Below are 24952 nucleotides of genomic sequence, written 5' to 3'. Positions count from 1 at the left end.
CTCAGTCCCAGCCAGCTCCATGGTAATGAACTCAGAATCCCTTAAGGATTTTATGTTGATTGTCTATTCTGCAGACTTCTAGGTTATTGTACCACCACCAAGAGTGAATATATAACCACTAGTAGATTTTGTCTCTTCTAAATCCGAAATCCAGTTAGCATCACTGTATCCTTCCAATACCACGGGAAATCTACTATATAATATACCATAATTCATGGTAACTCTTAAATATCTCAAGACTCTCACCAGAGCTTCCCAATGTTTATTGCCTGGACAGTGGGTATATCTACTCAATCTATCTACAACATAAACTATATTAGGCCTTGTAAAGTTTATCAAATGCAACAGATTCTCAATAATCTGTGCATACTTAGATTGAGCAACTGGGTCACCCTTGTGCTTTTTTAATTGCACACTCGAATCATAAGGAGTACTCAGAGGAGCATCTTTAAGATGTTCAAACTTTCTAAGAATTTTCTCAACATAATGTTCTTGGGAAAGCAAGATTCCATTTTCATTCCTTATGATTTTTACACCCAAAATTACCTTGACTTCACCCATATCTTTCATGTCAAAATTTGAAGAAAGAAAATTTTTTATTTCATTAACAACACACATACTAGAGCCAAAAATTAGCATATCATCCACATACAAGCATATAATCACACAATCATTATTCACAAGCTTTGTATAAACACACCTTTCTACTTCAACAGTAGAAAATCCACTAGTTGTCAAAACTTGATCAAGTTTCTCATGCCATTGCTTAGGTGCTTGTTTTAAGCCATACAAAGACTTTACAAGTTTACAAACGTTATTTTCTTGCCCAGGAATCACACATCCCTCAAGCTATAACATGTAAATTTCTTCTTCCAAATCACCATTTAAAAAAGTAGTTTTAACATCCATTTGGTGAACAAAAAGTTTGTAAATTGAAGCCAAACAATAAGAACTCTTATAGAAGAGATTCCAGTCATAGGAGAAAATGTGTCTAAATAATTTCTATTTTCTTTTTGAGTAAAACCCTTAGCCACAAGCCTTACTTTATACTTATCAATTGAACTATTTGAAAAATATTTGTTCTTAAAAATCTATTTACACCTAATAGCCTTAGCTCCTTAGGAAAAATCTGATAAAACCCAAGTTTTATTTTTTCTTAAAGAATCAATTTCAATTTCTATTGCTTCTTTCTAAAATTTGACATCAAAAGAAGAAATAGCTTCATAGAAATCTTACGGTTCATCTTGTACTAAATAAGTGTAAAAATCATCTCCAAAACTTGTTTCTTTCCTTTGCCTTTTACTTCTTCTTAAAACCAAATCCTCATTTAAATTTTGTTCAAACTCTAAATTCTCAACAGGTTTAGAAACATGCTTAATTTTTAAGGGAAAAATATGTTCAAAAAATTTAGCATACTTAGTCTCTATAATTGTGTTTTGGTCTAAAACATCACTTTTTAAAACTAAAAACAATACACTGCACTTTGTTCAGCATATCTAATAAACATATAATCAAAAGTTTTAGAGCCAATTTTTCTCTTTTTAGGATCAGTCAATAAAAATTTTGCAAGACACCCCCACACTTTTAAATATTTTAAGTTTGGGGTAAACCCTTTTCATAACTCATAAGATGTTTTCTTTGTTTTCTTATGAGGTATCCTATTTTATAAAAAACATGCAGACAAAATAGCTTCATCTCACAATTTATTAGGTGCAGAAGAACTCACAAGCAAAGAATTCATTGTTTCTTTTAATATTCTATTTTTTCTTTCTGCAACACCATTAGACTCAGGAGAATAAGGAGGTGTTATCTCATGTATAATTCCTTCTTTTTCACAAAAATCATTTAACAAAACATATTCTCCACCTCTATTCCATCTAATTCTTTTGTTTAACTGATTCTTAACCTCTGCTTTATATAAAAAAAAAATTTCAAAAGCCTCATCTTTATTTCTTAACAAGTATACTTTAGTATATCTTGAAGAATTATCAATAAAAGTGATATAATATTTTTTACCACCTCTAGTCATGATTTGTTTTAAATCACCTAACTCTGTGTAAATTAAAGATAGTAATTCAGATTCTCTCTGACTAGAAAAGTGAGATTTTTTACTTTGTTTAGTTTCTGCACATACTTCACATTTTCCAAAATTATTGTTTTTAATTTCAGAAAGTAGTCCAAGTTATCACATCCTATTTATATAACCTTTACTAGTGTGACCTAATCTAGCATGCCACAAATCAAATGAATCAACCATATAAATAGGCATATACTCAGAAGATTCAGTCTTATTCATTTCATCAACATTCAAAACAAACAGTCCCTGATTACAATACCTTTGCCTACAAACACATTATTTTTTGTCATTATAATCTTGTCAGATTTAAATGACACTTTAACCCTAACTTTCCCTAAAAAAGCAACTGACACTAAGTTAGCTCTAACTTCAGGCACATGCAGAACATCGTTTAGAGCCAGAGTCTTTCCTGATGTGAGCTTTAAGACCACTTTTCCTTTCCTTGAACTTTAGCAGTTCGGGAATCAGCAAGGTAAACATGGTCTTCCCCTTCCTTTACAAGATTATAGGCAGTAAACATCTCTTGGCTAGCACATATATGCCTGATAGCCCTGGAGTCTCCCACCTATTTCTTCACATCAAAAATCAAGAGAGCTTGTGACACCACTGTAGCAATGATGTCATCATCATTGTCACCATCTCGTTGTACTAAATTTACATTTGGCTTTCGAGGCTTATCACGATTTGCTCTCTTCCTACACTGTGTTGCATAGTGTTCTGGTTTACCACAGGCAAAATAGTCTCCTTTCTTTTTGAAAGAGGGGTTAGAAGCATTGGGTTTGTAATTAGATTTCCTATTTTTCTTGTCTTTAGTTTTAGAATCATACCTCTTGTTGTAAGGCTTTATCTCCATCGGGTTGGCTTTGGATGTCATTTCTCTGGTTCGAGCTGCATATATTACATTGCGGTTGGTGTCTTTAATGATGATGTGAGTGATCAAATCAGTCAAGGATAGCTGCTTCTGTTTGTGTTTCAGTTACTGTTTGTAGTCAGACTATGATTCTGGCAGCTTCTCAATCAGTATCCCAGCAACGAACTCGTCTGGAAGGTTGATGTTTTCAGAACAAAGCTTCTCCAGCAGCTTATGATATTTGTTGATTTTCTCCTTCACATCCTTGTTCTTGGTCATCTCCTATTTGTAGTAGTTGCCCGCTACGAACTTTTGTAACATCCCAATTTAAATTTTAATAGTTAATTTGGATTAATAAAAATTTAAAAAATATTTAAATGTAAGCAAATTAGTAGAAAATGATTATTAAATCTAATTTAGGATATAATTCTAAATTAAAATAAAAAAATTAAAAAAAATTAATTAATTAAAAAATAAATAAATAAAATATTATTAAATTATTATTATTATTATAAAAAGAAAGAAAGAGAAAAGGTATGAGAAAGAGGAAGGAAAGAAAGAAGAAAACATGAGCGCTTTCGGTGCAATGATTATGTGTATAATAATAAAAAAAAGGGAGAGAGAGGAAAGAAGAAATAATAAAAAAAATATGGGGCCCACTGAATTTTTATAAAAAATCACCTGTTTCCTTCATTTCTTCATTCTTTCCTTCGTGCGCGAGCTGAGGCAGAGTGAGCGTGAGTCACCAGTGCGGGAGATTTGAGTTTTTAAGGTAAAAGTTTTTAATAGGATATTTATGGTGTGATTTTAAATTTTTTAAGACTAAGTAAGTGTTCTAAAATTTTTTCTTAGTCATCCTTTCTCTTTGGTTTCTAATTTTGTGGTGGTAGAAAATTTAGAATCTGGAGGAGGGATGAATTTATGTTGAATAAATATGGTTTATGAGGTTGTTAGTAGTATAATAAATGTTCTAGAGTATAAATTTATTGATGATTTTTGAATTTGTGGCTTATGGATCAAATTCTAAACTAGATCTAAAAATATATGTTAATTTATTGAGGTTTAGATGATTATTTGGGATGAGAAATGAATTATTATGGCTATAGGATTATGATTCTAAGCTAGATACTTAATTTTTAATTTTTGCGTATTTTAGGTGTGAATTTATAAAATAAAAAAAATTTGATAATAGAAATTAGTTTAAAATTTGATTTTTAGATTATTAATATTTATTGATAATTAAAAGAGAAGTTAAAAATTTTACTTAATAATATTAACTATAGATTTGTATTAAGATTGAGATTAGGAATTATGTTATATTTTTAATTCTATTATTAGAATTATTTTATTAGTTTCAAAAATTAAAACTAATATTTATAAATAATATGTTATTTGTAGATTGTATTACTGGTGAAGATTGTTGTGAGAGAGAAATTTTAAGGAATAATTTATTAAAAAAGTCACAAGGTAACCATGCTTTTAATTTGTAATTAGTGTTACTTCATGTTAATTGGGTGATTATTGAGAAAATTATGAATTTTATAACATTGTATAATTGTGCAATATTGTTATGGATTTTGTTTGATTATTGTGAGAGGTGTTGGAAGATTTGCTATTCTTGTTGTATTTATGTGCCACGTGGTACGCCCCTATTGGAGCTCAATAGGTGGCTTGTAAGGGCTTAGGTTAATCTACCTTTGGTCGGGTAATTTAGCACCGGGTGAGGGCTACGGCTCGAGGTTAATGGAAGGATATAAGGATGGTTGTTTGTGTGTATTGTAATATTTCTTATATTTGTTGGAATTATATTATTTTTAATTCTCACTTAATAAGCACACACTTAACTGTTTGTATACACTATCATAAATTGGCTTTGGTTACTGAGACTTTTGAGTCTCATTATGTGGTTAACAATTTTCAGGAGAAAAGCCACGAGTGACACGTGGAGGAGTCCTAGAGGCTTAGTGGCATAGATCCACTGTCTCTTTTGGGTATTTGATTTATGATTTATAATATTTTATATTGCTAATATTAGGGCTTTTTGTTTATTGTCAATTATATGAATTTATAAATGTAATCATGCCTTTCAAACTATTTCTGTTTTTGGTATAATTTGGATGACTGTAATTTTAATATTTGATTTACTTTGGATTGGTTAAAATGGCATGATTATAAAGCCAAATAACTGGCTTGTGTTGAAAATTGACTAAATTGTTTATTTTTCTTGTTGGGAGTATAAAGATGGACAAATGTGATTTAGCCTAATGGCATGTGGGAGGTAAAAATTTATCTGAAATGTTATATTGTGTGAGTTGAAGCCAATTATAAAATATTTTATATTAAAATTATTGATATAAAAATGCGTTGGGTGGCTGTAACCCAACTATGGTTAAGTTAAATTATTTAAAATTTTTTTTTTTAGTGTGTTACAACTTTTGTTTGCCGGCATCCTCAGCAGTGTACTTTGTCACCAAGGACTCCCATATCTTACAAGCTTCCTTGTAGACACAGTAGACATCAAACAAATCATTAGATAAAGTGCTAATGATAGTGTGTCAGCATACCTTGTTTGCATGAGTCCATGCAATTCTCTAGGCTTGATCAGTATCAGCAGGAGGCTCGGATTGAGCAAGAGCAGCAGCCACACCATGCATGTTAAGAATAGTGAAGACTCGTTCCTGCTAGCGTTTGAAGTTTCAGCCGTCAAAGACTTTTATCTTCGATATGTCTAGGAACGGCCTCGGTAGGGGAACGGCAACAGTGGCAGGGACATACTAACCTTCAGCCGAACCACTGTACACACCTTCAGGAGTGACATTTTCAGCACTATTCGTCGCCATTGGGCTGAATAGTTCTTAAGATTGTTGGCAACATCGACAGAAATGCGAACAACGAGTATGAATTACTTGAGTCGTGCCCGAAAGGACACTGTCCTTAAGGACTATTCCGGCATGCCTTCTGATGATCGGCAGTTTTCCAAGATTAAACAAGTACTTCCTCAGCAGAACGAGGAAATAGAACAATAGAGACTCAAAGTAAACACAAATGAATAGACAAAGGGAGGAGAGAACCCCAAAAACTCAAGAGGCTTATTCCGCTCTATCTGCACCCATGGCTATATATAGCCCGAAGGTGGAGACATGAACATTGGGGGGTTACCACCGGATTAAAGGCTTGGTTACACTGTCATAAAAATCATTTAAATACTTGTCTGGAAACATTGGGATTGCGCAAACGTAAAATGCATTTAACCTCTTATCTGGAAATGTTGGGAAGACAAAACGTTTAGAAAATTAATTTGGTTAATGATCAAAAAACATTCTTGGTTTGATTTTAAACTTTAGACAGCCAAAAATTGAGTTTCTCTAGCAAGCCAAAAATAATTATTTATTTTGTAAAAATAATCCGGTAAAAGGAACCCATTACCTATTGACCTCGCGTGCAGCGGGGGCGAATCGACTGATTTCAACTGCGATTGCCCTGAGTTGGCCTGTCTCATGTGCGCGAGGCCACTTCTCCACTAAGCCCATTTTACTACCCCACTTCATTTCTTAGTATATATACATTAGGAGAGTCTTTCTTTTAATCAATGTGGGACTTTAACACACATACAACACATGTTACGCAGGATTAAAGTTTGTTCCATTGCTAACCACCCCTTTGTACTCTCAGTCTTTGAGAACTGTCGCCATCCACTTGACACCGCTCACTTCTTGTAGTTCCTCGACCCTCAAACCCAACAAGGTCTCTGGTAAGAATTTGACCATAATTTTGATGTTATCATCTATATCCACAACATAAGAACTTGGCTGAAGTGCCATAACTTCTCTAGTTTGAATTTGGGCAAAGTTATGGGACACTGGAAAGGGCTTTGCAAGGTTGGAGTTAAATTCATGACAAGAAATTGCAACAAGTTCACAACATTTCTCTAAAGGTAGCAAAGTTGGTGCAAGCTCTTTAAGCTCTATGGACCGAGACAATGACAACCCTGAATTTTGGCTGCTAAAATGTGTCGATGGTCATGAAACCCACACGGCTTCTACGGCAGCAATAAAGAGTAAGAAATTATAGGAAATAGAGAAAGGGAGAAAGGCAACCATTGATTGATTTTTTTTTAAAAAAATTATTTGAATGGCATTTTGATTATTTTTCATATAAAACATAATTTTAATTTAATCTTTTGATTATGGAGTGTAATTTCAGAATTGATTGGGACTGAGTTGAAATCAAGCCCCATGCCTAATCCTATAAAGAAATTCTCTCATGGAACTTGGGGGAAAAAAAAAAAAAAACTCAATGCATGATAGTATGACACTATATTTGTTGATGTTCCCCTGTCTCTTTCCATTTTATTTTATTTTATCGTATTATTCGTCAAATCCTTCCATACTCCAAAAGAAAGCATCCAAAATGTTGCTCGGCGGAGGTGGCTTTCACTTTCAGTGGATCTCCTTCCTATACTCTTCGCTTGGCTCATCGTCTCTGGATTCTCTCGCCGTTGTTCTTTCCCAATCCACTACCTAATGAGGTATTGCTTCTCTTACACTATTTTCGTCTATATCCTTTCTCAACGGAGTTTTGCTTTGCTTCGGACTGTGCACCAGCCCCGGCTTAAAGCTTTTCTAGCCCCCCCCCCCCTTTTGGGGGGGCGGGGGTGGGAGTATTTGTGAAATTTCTTGACGGGCATTCGAGGGTTCATGAGTATCCTGTTTGCCGAAACTCATTTGGGCTGAAATGCAGCAAATCTTGGTTCATTCTTCCTGCCCGATCAAATCAAGACTCCTTTTCTCCTTTTCTTGTAGAATCACATTTTAAAGCTCCACTTGTTTGTAAAAGGATTGAGTGTTATGAGCCCTTTTTATTTATTTATTTATTTATTTCAAGTTCGGCGTTTGATAATTTTTTTCCTCCTGTGTAAGCAGTCGTCAACCTGAAGTTCTCTGGGCTCAGCGTTCTGATAAGGTTTATCTTACTGTTGCTCTACCTGATGCCAATGATGTTTCCGTTAAGTGTGAGCCTCAGGGTTTATTTAGCTTCTCTGCTAATGGAGTTCAAGGTGAATCCTACAAATTCAGCTTAGAACTTTATGGACCAATCGTAGCTGAGGTGAGCTGTTAACTTGCACTCTAGTATTAATCACTGGCTACACATCTGCAAAAAAGAAAAAAAAAATTACTGGATGCATTAGTATACCGCGTGTAATTCTGTGCGTTTTTCACGTGGACTCCTTTTTTATGGTTACGTGATGATAACTACTGCAACACCGATGACTAGATTAGAATCTCGAGGTTTGGAGTTGGCTACATGCATTACTAATCACAACTATTTGAGACCTCCATATGGATTTTCTTTTTCCATTCATTTGGCGTTACAGACACTTTCACCCTTGGATCGATGTAACTGCAGCTCTCCTTCTTTTTCATTTTCAACTTTTGGATATTTTTCTACTCTTTCAATCCGGAAACTTTGTTCATGTTGGGGTTCCTAGGCCAAGGGTGATTCTTCCTGATCTTATCCCTGTTCCATTACACAACCTCTGAGTGAATAAGACAACTGTTCACTAAATCAGCACAAGTTAACCTAATTCTTACTGACACTATAAGGCACGAACAAGCCCTTGCCGATTTGCCACCTCTCATTTTCCTCTCTCCATAAGTTAGTTCTCTGCCTTATGGGGTTGTTGCTCTTGTTGCTGTCACCTTATCTTTCTGTAGTGTGTAATGTCCATAGCTCTAATAACCGTTGCTATACCTATTTACTATCAAGTCTTCATTGCTCTCACAAGTAAATACTCTGTTGTTCTGTCCTGTTTTTTAAAATTTCGTTTACCATGCCAATTTTTTTTAAGGTTGAAAGGTTGTGTCTTTAAATTTTTAACTGTTGTATAGGGTTGTAAAACTAAATCTGGCTTGAGAAACATACTGTGCTCAATTCAAAAGGAACAGAAAGGATGGTGGAAAAGGCTGCTAAAGTCTGAAGAGAAACCTGCACCATACCTGAAGGTTGATTGGAACAGATGGTGCGACGAAGATGATGAAGAATCAGCTTGTAAGTTTTTTTAACTATTCTTTGATGCCTGATTTTTATTGATGAGCATTTCCAAAAATTTTCATGGACGTGAACTCGACAATCCATACATATACAATGAGTAATTTATGTATATATAGTGAGTTATGCTAGTTGTGCAGCTTTAAGGTGGAAAACAAGAAATATTGAGTACGAGCCACTAAATCTATACAGGTCATACATGCTTAGCGAGTAATGCCAGTTGCACTACTCTCAGGTGGATAACCAGAATTATTGACCACCTGCAACTTAATCTATCGTGTAACTGGCTCAGTAACTTCAAATTGGAGTGCTTTAAGATTATGGGCCATCTTACACATACTATCCGTCGTTCTTCTGCTTGGTAATTTACAGTTACACATTGCTTTGGAAAGGGATAACTATGTATCTTTTGTCTCTCTTTTGCTAATGAAAAGACTGTGTGTATATGGAATGGTTCTGGCAGCATGGAAGTAGGTTTCCGCAAATGCATCTACTGGGGAAGAGATTGTTTGCTGTTTTTCATTTGCAATTATTGAGCTTGTTTGAGGCCCCAAACCCTATGGGTTTGCATTAAACTGTAGTTACCTGACTTAACTCTCTTGTTGAATTTAACTTTTGAAGAAAATGGTATGTGACTGAAGAAAATGGTCTGTGACTGTAATTGAGTCTATGTTAATGGTTTATGAGATTAGAAATTATTGCAAGAACTGGAAACTGTTTGCTCAAATGCTGATTTTGTGCATTATCGATTATTAGGCCATCCTTGGCTTGATAGATCTCTAAAATTAGATTATCAGGATCCTTACCCTTGTAAATTATCTTCAATTTCATGAAGGTTGCTCTACCATGTTCTGAAATTCTTATCTGGGAGTTGACAACAAAAAATACTAGAATGACTTCTCTTTGGGAGTATTTTAATTTTAGTGCTCTGATTGAGCTTTGTGTGGATTTATGCAGCTGACGAGGAATCTGATGATGATGCACGGGTGAGTTGATTCATTCTACTCGTCACACATAATTTAAAACTTTTCACTTTGACTCACTTTCTGGTTTCTAATATTGTCAAACGCATTTTTCTTCACAGTTTGTGGGACAAGATGATGGGAGCAGTGACGAGGAAGGGATGTTGTGTGAGTGACCCTCTTGTTTCCCTGGTTTAGAATTTGTTTTTCATTGTTTAGTGGAAGCATATTTGTCACACAAATTTTTTTCTTATTATGTCAAAAAACACATACTATAGAACTGTAAGATCTGTTGGTGGTTCCTATTTTTGGCACTAACTTATTATGCGAACACGAGCAATCTGCTGAATTATATTGTGTTAGCATAGGCGTCTCCCATTTTCTTATTCATACAATTGGAATTGAGGTCTGCAGCACTCATTCATCCTCCCTTAAACCTGACATACATTATTATTATTTGCAGATCTCCCTGATTTGGAAAAGGCAAGAGGATAGGAACCCCTGTGATAGATTTTATGGAATTGCTACCTTAGATTGGACTAGGGTATCATGGGGGAAAGAAGCTTTTGGGAGATGGGTATTATGGAATTGCTGCTTAGATTGGACACACTACGGTAGTCTACTCGGTAGGTATCCACTGTGATAGATTTTATCTTGTACATAGAATCTGGTAGGTGGTTAGACATCGTTGGTGTGCCAGGGCTTGGTACAATTCTGGCATCTGGTCATGATTTCTTTTATTTTGCGGATTATATGCTCATGTGAGTCTCCTAATCATTTCAACAATTTACTTCGTTGTGATCTGTCCTAGACTTTTGACCTTTTTGGTTCCTTTTTCCGCTGGTGTCATTGATGCATTAAAAAAAGAGAAAGAAAACAAGATTTCTTCTATTCCAGAGACCAGAGTTGAGCTTCTAGGAGCTGAATTATGGCCCCATATTTTGGGAGTCACAATAGGCGACACATGTCCTGGTTAATCCATTTTCTAATTTATGAGACACGAAGGCCAATATAGAAAAAATAATCTTAATCCTACGGTAAAAAATCCTGATTACAAGGCCATTTTATGTTAGATCTGAGGAGGAAAGTATGCTAATGTGCGAGTGTTTTTTCCCCCTCCCTAAATCATATGTTCTTTACACTTCTTTTTTTTTTTTTAGAGAAAAATAGAGACGCAAAGTTGTATTTTGCTTTCTTGCAGACCCGAATGTTTTAGGTCTTTTTCTGGTGCGCCCATTGACATTGGGAGAGATCAGATATGCCTTGAATTCCGAGATCGTGTTATAACACGTGTAGCTAGGCTGAAAGTGCGTGTGTCAAAATTCAGGGTTTTTTTCTTTTACCCAGGAAAAAAATCAGGATTTGTATGCGGTATTTTTCTTTAAAAAAAAAAAAGAAAGAAAGAAAGGAGAGAAGAAAAAGATTCATAAATACTGCAGACTAAGCAATGCATGTCTTGTGTTTGTGGGATTAAGCTACTGAATCGATCATTGAAATGATTAAGTCAATAAGTTATGAGTTAGTGGTTCAATTAGGGATAAATTTGGAAGACAATTCGGTTATGATTAAAATAATATAATTAAATAAAAATACATTAATTATAAAAGTATTTAACTAAATTCAAGATCAATCTCTAATATTAGGTACAAATATAATAATAATTATAGAAATATAACCACTCAAAAGTTGAATAATAATAAAATACAACATTTTAAATATTTTTTCTTACAATTACAACCCTTCAATAATTAAAAATATTAAAATTAATAATCACCAACACTAAGATAATTATTAACTTTATTTAAATCTCTAGACACTAAGACATTAGGAGTTGAATGAGAAAAACTAGAATCATTAGCAATAATATCAAGCAAAGATGGAGGCTTTGGAACATTCATATATTCATCACCTACAACAAACAATAATTAATACTAATGAATGTGTAAAAAAATTGATGGTATTATAATGTTATATACTTGTATTAGAAACTTGATAGTAGATTTAATCCTTCATAATTCGTTTGAAGAATTGATAAAGCATTCATTGTTTCATCCACTAGGGATTTAGGACTCAAAGGACCCTCTATTCTTCAAAGGCCAAGATTCAAAGACTGAATTCATTTTTTGAATTATTTTTTTAGTTTTTTTAATTTTAGAGTTAAGTTAAAAAAAATTAAAATCCCCTAAATTTTTTAAGTTTAAAAAAATTAGCTTTTTTGGGGAGTTTTGGCAAAAAAAGGGATAAATGAGCAAAAATATCCACAAAGTAATTAGTCACGGACACCCAATATCTTAAAGTGATGAAAAGGGCAAAAATACCCATAATATTACATGAATGAGTGTAAAAGTAATTAGACTGTTAACTTTGACTTAACGCCATTAATTTTGATTGTTAAATGCTAACTGTACATATTACGTGTTAATCTTTACTGACGTGGACTAAAAAGGGGTAAAAATATTCACAAAGTCGTTGGCCAAGAGCAAAAATATTCATAACATTATTAGAGTTGGTGCATAAGTGACCAATACATCTAATTACTTAAATGTTGACCGTTTAGTTGACACCTAAGCAGAAATTGATTATTTTTTCACTAATGTAGATAAAAAATATTTTAAGATGAATTTTTGCAGATGTTGATCGATCATTGTATAAATACCTATAATGTTACTTTAATAGGTGCAATAGTGATTAATTTTGTCAAAATTAATGTCATATGGTTTATTTCTATCACAATGTATCTTGCCCCCTTCCTTTCTCCCTCTCGACTTATTTTTCTTATTTGCAAAACTTGAAATTTAACATAGTAAGATAGGTTGTTCAAAATCGAAGATTGAGACCGAGCACATCTAGCTTAAGAATATTGTCATAACCTTAAGCAATTACATTCACGATAGATTCAAAATTTTCAAATGATTTTTGTCACTGTTGCTGTAACATCCCAATTTAAATTTTAATAGTTAATTTGGGTTAATTGAAATTTAAAAAAATATTTAGAGGTAAGCAAATTAGTAGGAGATGATTATTAAATCTAACTTAGGATATAATTCTAAATTAAAATTAAAAAAATAATAAAAAAATATTATTAAATTATTATTATAATTAACAACAACAACAACAACAAGCCTTTATCCCACTAGGTGGGGTCGGCTTTTAAATTATTATTATAATTAAAAAAAGAAAAGGTATTAAAAAAAGGGAAGAAGAAGAAGAACAACGAGTTTGCTTTTGGCGGCCGCGTAATGATTACATATAAAATAATAAAAAAAAAGAAAGAAGAGAGAGGAAAGAAGAAATAATAAAAAAATATGAGACCCACTGAATTTTTATAAAAACTCACCTATTTCCTTCTTTTCTTTATTTTTCCTTGTGCGCGAGCTGAGGCTGAGAGAGTGTCTAGTTTCGCCGGTGCGGGAGATCTGAGTTTTTAAGGTAAGAGTTTTTAATAGGATATTTAGGGTATGATTTTAAGCTTTTCAAGACTAAATAAGTATTCTAAAAAATTTTCTTAGTCATCTTTCTTCTTTGGTTTCTAATTTTATGGTGGTATAAAATTTAAAATTTGAAGAAGGAAGGAATTTATGTTGAATAAATATAATTTTTGAGGTTGTTAGTAGTATAATAAATGTTCTAGAGTATAAATTCGTTGATGATCTTTGAATTTGTGGTTTATGAATCAAATTCTAAACTAGATTTAAAAATATATGTTGATTTATTGAGGTTTAGATGATTATTTGGGATGAGAAATGAATTATTATGGCTATAGGATTATGATTCTAAGCTAGAGACTCAATTTTTAATTTTTGGATATTTTAGGTGTGAATTTTTAAAATAAAAAAGAAAATGTTGATAATAGAAATTAGTTTAAATTTAATTTTTAGATTATTAATGTTTGTTGATGAGTAAAAGAGGAGTTAAAAATTTTACTTAATAGTATTAACTCTAAATTTGTATTAAGATTGAGATTAGGAATTATGTTTATTTTTTAATTCTATTATTAGAATTATTTTATTAGTTTCAATAATTGAAACTAATATTTACAAATAATATGTTATTTGTAAATTGTGTTATTGGTGAAGATTGTGGGGAGAGAAATTGTAAGGAATAATTTATTAAAAAAGCCACGAGGTAACCATGCTTTTAATTTGTGATTAGTGTTATTTCATGTTAATTGGGTGGCTATTGAGAAAATTATAAATTTTTTAATATTGTATATTGTGCAATATTATTATGAATTTGTTTGGTTATTGTGGGAGGTGTTGGGAGACTTGCTATTGTTGTTGTATTTTTGTACCACGTGGTACGCCCCTATTGGAGCTCAATAGGTGGCTTGTAAGGGCTCGGGCTAATCTACCTTTGGTTGGGTAATTTAGCACCGAGTGAGGGCTAGGGCTCAAGGTTAATGGAGGGATATAAGGATGGTTGTTTGTGTGTATTGTAATATTTTTTATATTTGTTGGAATTATATTATTTTTAATTTTCACTTAATAAGTACACACTTAACTGTTGGTATATACTATCATAAATTGGTATTGGTTACTGGAACTTTTGAGTCTCATTATATGGTTAACAATTTTTAAGAAAAGAGCCACGAGTGACACGTAGAGGAGTCCTAGAGGCTTAGTGGCATAAATCCACTGTCTCTTTTAGGTATTTGATTTATGATTTATAATGTGCTATATTGCCAATATTAGGACTTTTTGTTTATTGACAATTATATGAATATATAAATGTAATTATGCCTTTCAAATTATTTATTTTTGGTACACTTTGGATGACTGTAATTTTAATATTTGATTTACTTTGGATTTGTTAAAATGGCATGATTATGAGGCCAAATAACTGGCTTGTTTTGAAAATTGACTAAATTATTTATTTTACTTGTTGGGAGTATAAGGATGGGCAAATGTGATTTAGTTTACTTGTTGGAAGTATAAGAATGGATAAATGTGATTTAACCTAATGGCATGTGAGAGGTAAAAATTTATCTAAAATGTTATATTGTGTGAGTTGAAACCAATTATAAAATATTTTATATTGAAATTATTGATATAAAAAAATATGTTGGGTGGCTGTAACCCAACTATGGTTGAGTTAAATTATTTAAAAAAAATTGGTGTGTTACAGTTGTAAAGAAACAAGCAATTTAATTTGGTATTCAGTCAAAATGATATTTTCTCACCTGATGTTCATACAACAATCGATTAACTTTCAGAGAATTTCATCTAAAATATTTTTTATCTATATCAGTGAAAAAATAATTAATTCTTGTTTAAGTGTCATTGAAGAATTGGATGAATTGATCACTTTTGCATTAACTTTGATAATGGTATGGGTATTTTTTCTCCTGGCCTATGATTTTGTGGGTATTTTTGCTTTTTTAATCTACGTCAGCAAAGACTGACATGTGACATGTATAGTCAGCATTTAACGATCAAAGTTAACAGTATTAGGTTAAAGTTAAAGGTCTAGTTACTTTTGTACCCATCCATGTAACGTTATGGGTATTTTTGCCATTTTGTTACTTTAAGATACTGGATATCCGTGGCTGATTACTTTGTAAGTATTTTTGCTACTTTACCAAAAAAAAAAATGACCTAGCAACTTGTTGGGTTACCGAGGGGTTATTGCTAGACTAGATTAACTAAAAACCTGGACTGATGGAGAGGCCGGTTAATTGATCAACCCGACTGGTCCGATTTGGGTTTCCATTTCATATGTGGGATAGGTAATAAAACGTAATTTTTCAAATTTCTCTATTATCGATTTAATGGTTTAAATTATCACGTTAATTTATTAAATTTTAAAATATAAATCAACTCTCAAATTAATCTAACATAATATAAATAAATTCTCAAATTAATCTAATATATTCTCACATGTATGTATAATTTTAATTTCTTTTCACTATTTTTACCTCACAAGGGAAAGGATCATCAAAGAGAAAGGAAGAGGAAGGAGTTGTGGAATTTTATGTTCTCGGACATCAGCTTTGTGTGCATGCAGGATAAATACTGGTATGCATCAAGTTGACGCGCTCGGTCAATAAAAATAACTTTTATCATATTATTAAAAATAAATATGAATTAATTCTATTACAAATAATGACAAAAAAATGTAAAAAATTAAGATAAAAAGGACACTTTATTCTTAAAATAAAATTATTAAAAATAATTATACATTTATATATTTTTATTGGAAAAACATATATAACACGACAATAAATGTAAAACTTTCCCAGCAGAGAATGCCTATCAAAGTGAACAGGTTCTGATGATGGAGATAACAGTGAGGAAGCTAGAACGGTATTTGACTGTTGCTACACCATACGTCTTCCTTGTTCGGTATATCAAAGTCTCTTCTCCCTCTGGTAAGGACGTGGAGAACAGAGTGTATTTCTTAGCTGAATTCAGCCTTGTTCACCATGCCGCCGTGATATTGTATTGCCCCTCTCTTATTGCTGCTTCTGCTGTATATGCGGCTCGCTCTGCCCTAATAAGTTTCACACGTTACACATCTTGCCTCGGAAGCCTTTAATCTTCAATCATTCCAAAATATGTCTAACATTTTATGGGACAGTAGAAACGTGAATTTTTACATGAATTCTTCAATGTCTTCCGTTAGGTACACTTTACATGATATGCTGGATATAGGGCAATCTCACAAACAGCTAATAATTAGCAGTGTCAGGATTCTTGGCGTCTACAAGGCGAACAGGGATGACTGGAATTGAATCCCACCATTCCTTGAGTCGTCTGTTCCCTGTTCCCGAAGACTTGCCTCCTTTTGATGCTATGAAGCTTTGCAATATAATTCCCATAATCACCAGCTTCAACGGAACTATTGCCAGTAATATTGCCAAACCCGCCAATGCCACCATCACTGTATTTGAATGCTGCCCCAGTAACAACAATTATCACCATCAATAACAGAAAGCATTCCCTCGCAATGAAATTTTAAACCCATAATTAAACTGAATTACCGTATGGAAGTGCTGAGGGTGGCAAGTTACAGGGAATACCTTCTGAGCCTTAGAAATAAATATTGACCATATCTTTAATATGGTTACATTTGCTATCTGCATCACCTCACGAGCAGTGTTCAATCCCTGTTGGGCAGACACGATGCTCTCCATCGTAGACTGTTCAGAGGCTGTACTAATTACTAACTCGTCGCACTTTTCATTCATTCTTTTGTGTCTTGCCTCCATCATTTTCGTTATTACCCATATCAGAAAAATTGCCAATGCCTTGCCAATCCATTCCCTGTGTTATATAAGTGATGTTAAGTAGTTTCTCGTCTAGCTAGGCCGACACTTGACATTTTAGAGTCTCACACACAATATGACAAATATGTAAGCTAAAAGATTACAAGGGAAAAAACGGAAAAGAAAAGAACTTACATATAGGTGAATATCAGGGATGCAGCAAGCACAGTAAGAGTAACCATTGGTTTTTGCCATGTGAAGATATCTTGAAACCAAGGGACTACACGTTGAAGTGGCTTTAGTAGCTCCTATAAATAAATTCCAAGTCAATCATGATTAAGTCTCAATTCCAAACACAAGTCATGTTTTATCTCCACCTTAGAAAGCCTATAATTTCCCATCGGAAAACAGGAGGGGTTAAAGCATCTTAAAACGCTTGCTCGACATAACGTGAGTTTAAACTACAATCCTTGTCATCTCTAATGTTGACCTTAACCCCTGCCCTCATTTGAAGTGAACAGAGAATCCGACTCCCTAACTTTCCTGGGAAAATAATTTTAAACAAAATTATAATGATCCATATTTTCTGACACAGTCAACTACAGTTTGCAAGCGATATATATCATGAATTGAGTTAAAAATATGATTCTTCTTACACGAGTTAAATGCTTACCATAAGAACCATAACGCTGTCAGTGATTCCTTCCTCTTTTAACTCTTCAGTGGTGGCTTTAGCAATGAGAGTTTCCTTTTCTTCCTCCATAGCTTGTTTAATAGCTGTCTCCAGCGAGAAGGCACTTTCTTCTGGACCGTTAACACTTTCACATGCTTGTATAGCCTCTTTAACTTCCAGTTCTGCACCAGAAATGATGGGCCTAGAAATGTCCATACTTCTAAGGATTGAACTCGCACTGCATGGGTGTGCACTATTACCCTTCTTGAGGCTCTCAGCAAGTTCGTCTAGCACATAATCTCCCTTTGGTATCTCATCATATAAAGAAAATATTAAGAACTTTGTTGGAGCAGGAGGTGAAACTCTTAGCATTTCTCTTGCAGCATGGAGCCTTATAATCCCTAGAATTGTCCTGGCATGCATCTCCCATGATCGTACGGGGCATTCTATTTTGTATTTTGATAAAAATTGATGTAGCAACATAATTTCCTTTGTCAGCGCAAGCCAATGATCCCTTCTTGTGGAACTTGTCACTTCTGGAAACTCCAGGACAATGCCCTCTGATCTACAAAATTCAGAAGAAAAAAAACCTGGTAATTCGTATCAGCTCGTGTGATTATTTTCTACGCCAATAAAGAGATGCGAACGTGTTATACATACATATATATATATATAAGAGGTGGGAACAAATATTGCATCAAAATAAAATGTCCCCACCCTTGAAGCCATAAGAGAGAAAAAATTACACTTAGTAAGCTATAAAGCGATATATAGAGAGCCAAAGGTTCCAAATTTCAGAATCATTAAAGATCATGTTGATACATAATGGGGGCATAATTCGACAACTTTGTAGTGCTTCTAAAACCAAGATCATTTAAAAGATTGTGACGACAGAGGTCTAGCATTAGAGAGTGAATGAGAAAACTGAAGAGTTTCCACCAAAATTACACACAGGTTTTTTCTGAAATTCAATAGTGTAAATGAAAGTCAAATATTCAATATGCATAGTTTTTCTTCTGTGGAACTTTTATATACACGTTGAACAAAATAACTCCAAAATCGTGATGGTGATGGATTAATGGCAACAAGTCAATAACTGCTAGAATCCTTATAAGGCCTTTGTTTAGGGATCTACTTACAGCTCAGGTGAATCATAGATTATAGCCTTGTCAAAAAGCGGAGCTCCCCAGGGCCCTGTAGCAGCCGGTTTCAGGGTGTGCTCCGTGTCCCCAGAAAGGTCTATTTTTAGAGCATCTTCATATTTAATCACTCCTGAGGCCTCAAAGTAAAGAGCATAGTTGCTCAGTGTAAGCCTACCTGGAAAGAAAGAATGAATGAGTAAGAGAGGTGGAAAAAAGCAGCATTACATCCTTGAATAATTAAAAATACCGGCGACGTTCCAACATGTCATAAACTTGACTAGTCAGACTGATCAAATTACAGACCTGCCCAACTTGTTGCTCCAATGTGTCGAACTACTCTCTGAGAGTTTGCTGTTCCCTCCACGTGTAATATAAATTCGTCATCAGCCATCTCTATGCCATTTGGTGTTGCTTGCTTTTGCAGATGTCTTATGCACCTGTAGAAACATTAATTAAAAAGGATGGGAAGTTGATGATATGAATCTGAAACACTTCCCAATACTATGAATTTTTGTTAAGGCATAAAACAGTTGGAGGTCCGCCGAAGCGTTTCTAAATTGCACTTATCCCACATGAATTCTTTTTAGAATAGGTAAGCCTAATTTGCTTTCTCCACTAAAGATGATGATGATTCTCTAAATTTCATTTTAACCTATCCTATTCCCCTAAAAAAGAAAAGAAAAGAAAAGAAAAATCATGCATTCCAGAATAGCATGTCCCTGCTGAGAATGGAGGGGCTTCCTGGCATTATGTACTTTTAAACCATTAAAAAGCGTGAGAAAAATTATATTTGGAATCAGATGTATTACTTGTCCATTTCTTTTAAGAAGAAGTCGTATGCGGGAAAATGTAGTCGGTGGCCTGTTGGTGCTGTTAAAGTTTCAAAAGTAAACCTTCCATTTGCAACATCTGCTATTAATGGAAGCAAAGATGCCAGCCACACAAATGCATCTTCTCCAACGTTGGGCTCATTACTCACCTGCCAAAAATCATGCATGAAATGCATTACACAAAATGTATGAATTAAGTAGCCAGTAACCAGGAATAATAACTCCAATATTTTTTTTTTAGAAAAAAATCCTATGTTTACCAGATTGTCAAAGTGGAGTGATTATTAAATGCAAAGAAATACTGCAGCCTGCATTAAATATTAAACAATGTGCAAAATCTCAAAGATTTCGAAGCCTAGATAACGAGGGGCAAAGTTCTTACAAGGAGAGGCATGATGTCTGAGTAAAACAGAGGGATTTCATCTCGTTCTTCATGGATAACATTAAGAGGCATCTTCCTCTCTTCTTTCTCCTTTGCAACAGACTCCTGTAGACCTCAAAAAGTAAATTAAATAAATAAACTGTAGCATGTGTATTTGGTCATTTCAAATCAAGATTGAACTTTGGAAAATATGAGTTCTTGTTTCTAGCAATTAATATGATTGAAGATAAACTCCTCCTGTCCCCCAAAAGATTTTCAGATCTCAGAGGCATATAAATGTCCCAGTCACAGATATAAATACAAGTTTACTCTGCCACAAAGATACAATTTAGAAAGACACAGGAATAATTGTGTTACGCGGACCGTGTGCTCGTCTTCATCGTAGTAGCTTGGCCTCTCCCAAGCAAGCATCAAGTCATATGTGAACCTGCTAAAAGACCCATCACTAATCTTTTCCTGTATGTCGTTGCACATGTCACTAATAAGCGCCCTCTCGCTGCAAAATTCCACTAATTTCTGGCAATAATTTCCCGGTTCAGCTTTCCATCCGGCTTCAAACTCTCCGACTACTTTCTCTAAAGGAGTGCCCAGTTTCCTGACAAAATCCAGATTATTCGTTCACAATTTGTTAAAAATTAAATACGTTCGTGCTTTAATCGAGTTTCTATAGCGACCATAAGAGAAGGCAAGTATTCGTATATTACTTTATTTGATTTCGCTCTGTTTTTTTGTGATTCTGGTGGATGATAGTGAAGTATATCATAAACAATGGGAAAAGAATATATATATAAATTTAAAATAAAAGAAGAAGCTGTATTTTCTAAATGTCTCCATATGATTACGTAGCCATTTTCATAGCAAATGTGGGAAGTGAGAGGGAGAGAGAGAGAGTAATACTGGGAGCATCTTCGGACGACGTCCTCAGCAATGGAGGACAGGTACTTAAGCTTCGTCGTTTCCATCACCGTCGAGGTTTCCATAACTGCTCTGAGCTCTCTCTATCTGGGGCGTGGGGAGGAACCGAAAACCCAAAAAACGTCGTTTAATAGGAGAGAGTCTGAAACGTGTAGGGGTTTAATGTCTTCCACGTCGGAACGGTAAGGAGGCACCATGCAACACTTGGTTCTTGCCCCTCGTTTCCTGCATGATTAGCCATGTGGATGATCCGTCTTCTAATGCTTTGGGCCATGGGCCGACAACCACTTTGAGCAAAAAGGGCATAGACCATTTACCAGACTTTTATACAGAGACATACTTATACTTAATATCCGATTATATCTTCAATAAAATTATTTATAATAAAAAAATATTCATGAGTAACTAAAAAGAAAAAAAGTTACATGAGTATGCTTAAAACAGTGTTTTCTCCTATAAGATACATGTAAGCCATGAAAAAAGTTTATGAGTATATATATAATTATGCTTTTTTAATTAATTAAAGAATTAAAGAAAGTATGGCGATTTTTTTTAGGCCAGCAAAGAAAATATGGTGATTATAAACCGTTAGCTGTGCGGAACGCTGGTTTTTATTTTGAGACATGGCATCGTTGTTTGATTTTCGAGACGGCTGTAATTGAATTTAAGTAATTATTGTCCACTACTAATCTGATAACTTTTTTATAAAACTAAATTGATGAGTGATAACTACAAGGTAGTGAATTCAAAGAAAACATGTTACCCATTTATACTCAAATTCTTTGTACTCTTTGTACATGTGATCAATTTTCTGGGCCCTTTTTTAAATTTAGAAGCTGTACATATTGCAAAGATATTGGATAACCAATGTGATTTGAACTAATAAAGTCTCATTTTTTATCAATTAAATATTTTCGCACTTTTTTAGCTTAAAAAAAAATTACGCTTTTTCGAGGATTGATTCCATCAAGGTGCAAATAAATAATGCAAGTCTCATTGATATGGAACGAGAATGTGTGTGTGAAACCAAATTCGGAGGGATATTATTTATATTATACCTGTTGAAATTTGAGGTAAATAGTTCTTCCCTATAAACTTCTGAAATGCGCCTGTTAGTTGCCTAGCGGAGTCATCAACCTCCTTCTCTTGGCCTTGCTTTCTTTCCCTCCCCGATTCGGCAAAATGGAGAACTCCGAATCTGACGTTCCTTCTCTGGTTTGGCTCAATATAGGTATTTTTTTTCTCTTTCATCTTCGTCATCTCAGTATCAGATTCGTTAAGGGTGACCGTATCAGTAAATAATGTTAATTCACAAGTAATTGTTTTGGTTACTGAGAAAAACTGGTGGAAATGCTCAAATCCGATCATGCATTCTGTATCTTTCTGGGACTGTTGTTATTGTTGAAAAGGGAATAAGCATACTTGGGCTTAGGATAGTTGATGGCGCCATTCTTGGTTATAGTGAATCTGTAGCCCTTAGATGTCTTTTCCATTTACAGTACGATATCATGCTTGTTCCTGCACTTTCGAGTCACACAATGCTGAACTCTTCCCGACCTCCCCCTACCCCCGGAAAATATATATATACACTGACAGTTGTATAATTATTGAGACTTGGAGCGTGATATGTTGGATCTCAAGTCCTTGACAAGCAAGAAATTGAGCTGAATTTTGTTTGTTCTTTGTTTCACATGTCAGGAGGGAAGAAATATTGCACCACAGTCAATACTTTGACAGAGCGGGAGCCTGATTCAATGCTGGCTGCTATGTTCAGTGGTCGCCATACTTTGTGCCAAGACCCTGAGAAGTAAGAGTCTTCTCGTAATCTCGTTACTCTTATTTGGCATTGGTATGTTTCTTGCATATATTACAAAATTAAATCCTGCTACATTTGTTGAACTCGATGACTGATTGACCTTCCTATCACTGTTTTACCCTATATTTAGACGCATGTTTGTTGGTGGCTATGCGGTATGTTTGGTCATAGAATTGTTGAGTTATATACGTTTGCTCGATTAGACAACTCAGTTTAATTTTTTGGTTCACGATGGGTTATCACAGGGATATGTCTTTATTGATAGGGATGGAAAACACTTTCGGCACATCCTCAATTGGTTGAGAGATGGTGCGGTGCCTGTACTAAAGGATTCTGAATATACAGAATTGTTGCGGGAGGCAGAATACTATCAGCTACTTGTAAGTTATACTCCTTTTAATTGTTCTAAATTGCTATCAGATGCTTTTAAAGTTGTCTTCTACTTTCTTAGATTAACTTCTGCTGGGTTTTGTTACTACTAGCATTCTCAATGTTTTCTTAAATCGAGTTTATGAGAAAATGTTAATGCCATTCCACTTATAAGGCATATCACAACTAGAAAATATACCATTGTTTTTGTCCTTTTGCCCCACTTCTTTCATGTGGTTTTTACTTTTTGGCTTCCCTCACTTTCCTATGCTGTAAACTGTAAGTAGTTGCAAATGTTCAGGGGCTAATAGATGGAATAAATGCTGTCATAATAAGAGGAAGGAAGATGATGAATTACATACAGTTGACACGGACTGATATCATCAAGTGTATACAATCAGAGAGAGTCGGTTTCGGGGGGTAAATCTCTCTGGCCTTGACCTATCTAAACTGGTAATTTCTCGAGCTTTGTTATCTAAGCAGTATCTTAATTTGATTAAAAAAGAAATTTTTGCTTTGGAGAAACTTTTGCATATTACATTAGGCACGAAATAGGTGTAAAATGTTGATGATAAACAATTGTATTTTAGTTGCTATCTGGGGAGATAAATTTTGGCAATAAGTCCATAACCACTGCCAGGATATTTTAACATAAGATCTGACAATAATTTAAGCCATGTTGACTTGAACCCCAGCATGATGAATATGATAAATAGCATTTTTCCGACATCATCCCCTGATAGTCTTGATTTGAATTTTCAGGATTTATCAAATGTGGATTTCAGCTATGCTTGTCTTAAAAATGTCTTCTTTTCACGTGCAAACCTTCAATCTGCAAAATTTCCGGGTAAGTATAGTTCTAAAAATACCTAGTGCTTGGACATTAATCTGGAAAGATGATCAAGATGGATACATGCCTATGTGGCGGCCTAGGATTGAGATCTGGAGCTTCGACTGAATCTAAAACTGGGATGTTTTTAAGTTCAGGTTTCCAAGAGTTTTCAGTATGACTATAACAACTTTATCGTCTAACCCAAGGACATCTGGCTACCCTTTGTTGCAAAGGAACAAAAATATGTAAATGTAGTATTTGGAAACAAAATTTATTTGCTATTTGAACTTTTGATTTCCTACTTTTTAAAACATGATTCCACATGCTTGTCTTGTTCAAGTTGGTAAAAGATGTACAGTTAGTTGGTATTATCCACTGAATCATCTGCAATTAATTAATTTACAAGTATTCCTGAACCCACCTTATTTGACGGATGTTGATGCCGAGTCCTCCATCTTTCACAATGCAACTTTGCGTGAGTAAGTCACTCATAAAATATACTTATTCCCCTTTGTACTGTTGCATCACGCTCGCAGGCCTCTTACTTACTTATTTCATCTTTTGCCTAGGGAAGATGTGAATTTATCGGGGCAAATCTTCGTGGAGCTTTGTTAGCTGGTGCTTTCCTTCAGAGTGCAAATCTACAAGGCACCTTATCTTTCTGCTTGTCTTCTTTAATTCATTTTAATTTTAAGAGAACCAATTGATAATTTTTACTCCTTATATTGTACGCCATTACTCTGATGGTTCCATCATACATGAGTTGTTGCCACATAATTCGTTGTTTGGACTGTTCATACCCAGCTGTTCAATTACCCATATAAGGACAAAATATTTGGTGCATTTGGTTTT

General features: G+C 34.2%; 2 protein-coding genes and 1 pseudogene across 4 annotated transcripts; 2 read left to right on the top strand and 1 right to left on the bottom strand.

Moving 5' to 3' along the window:
- Positions 1–7314: 7314 nt before the first annotated feature.
- On the top strand, positions 7315–10828 carry LOC129296275 (co-chaperone protein p23-2-like). Of its 2 annotated transcripts, XM_054934861.1 has the most exons (6): positions 7315–7455; positions 7850–8033; positions 8816–8975; positions 9933–9961; positions 10060–10105; positions 10401–10828. In XM_054934861.1, the coding sequence occupies exons 1-6, from the start codon at positions 7451–7453 to the stop codon at positions 10430–10432; spliced, it is 456 nt and encodes a 151-aa protein (XP_054790836.1). In that variant the 5' UTR covers positions 7315–7450; the 3' UTR covers positions 10433–10828. The 2 variants fall into 2 exon arrangements, with proteins under 2 accessions (XP_054790836.1, XP_054790837.1); XM_054934862.1 differs by lacking the exons at positions 10060–10105; positions 10401–10828 and having other exon boundaries at positions 9811–9950.
- A 5624-nt stretch (positions 10829–16452) lies between these two features.
- LOC129296276 (uncharacterized) lies at positions 16453–21175 on the bottom strand. 2 transcript variants are annotated; one of them, XM_054934863.1, is made up of 10 exons: positions 21066–21175; positions 20532–20763; positions 20169–20273; positions 19766–19935; positions 19260–19393; positions 18954–19131; positions 17815–18379; positions 17337–17449; positions 16917–17199; positions 16453–16829 (listed from the first exon to the last, which is right to left on the bottom strand). In XM_054934863.1, the coding sequence occupies exons 1-10, from the start codon at positions 21146–21148 to the stop codon at positions 16605–16607; spliced, it is 2088 nt and encodes a 695-aa protein (XP_054790838.1). In that variant the 5' UTR covers positions 21149–21175; the 3' UTR covers positions 16453–16604. The 2 variants fall into 2 exon arrangements, with proteins under 2 accessions (XP_054790838.1, XP_054790839.1); XM_054934864.1 differs by having other exon boundaries at positions 16956–17199.
- Positions 21176–22161: 986 nt separating this feature from the next.
- Positions 22162–24748, top strand: LOC129296270 (FH protein interacting protein FIP2-like; annotated as a pseudogene).
- Positions 24749–24952: the final 204 nt, after the last annotated feature.

The sequence above is a fragment of the Prosopis cineraria genome, unplaced genomic scaffold (genome assembly GCF_029017545.1).
Source record: "Prosopis cineraria cultivar Desert tree isolate PC_DT_omini unplaced genomic scaffold, ASM2901754v1 PC293, whole genome shotgun sequence".
NCBI lineage: Eukaryota > Viridiplantae > Streptophyta > Magnoliopsida > Fabales > Fabaceae > Prosopis > Prosopis cineraria.
This window is presented reverse-complemented; position numbering and strand designations above follow the sequence as displayed.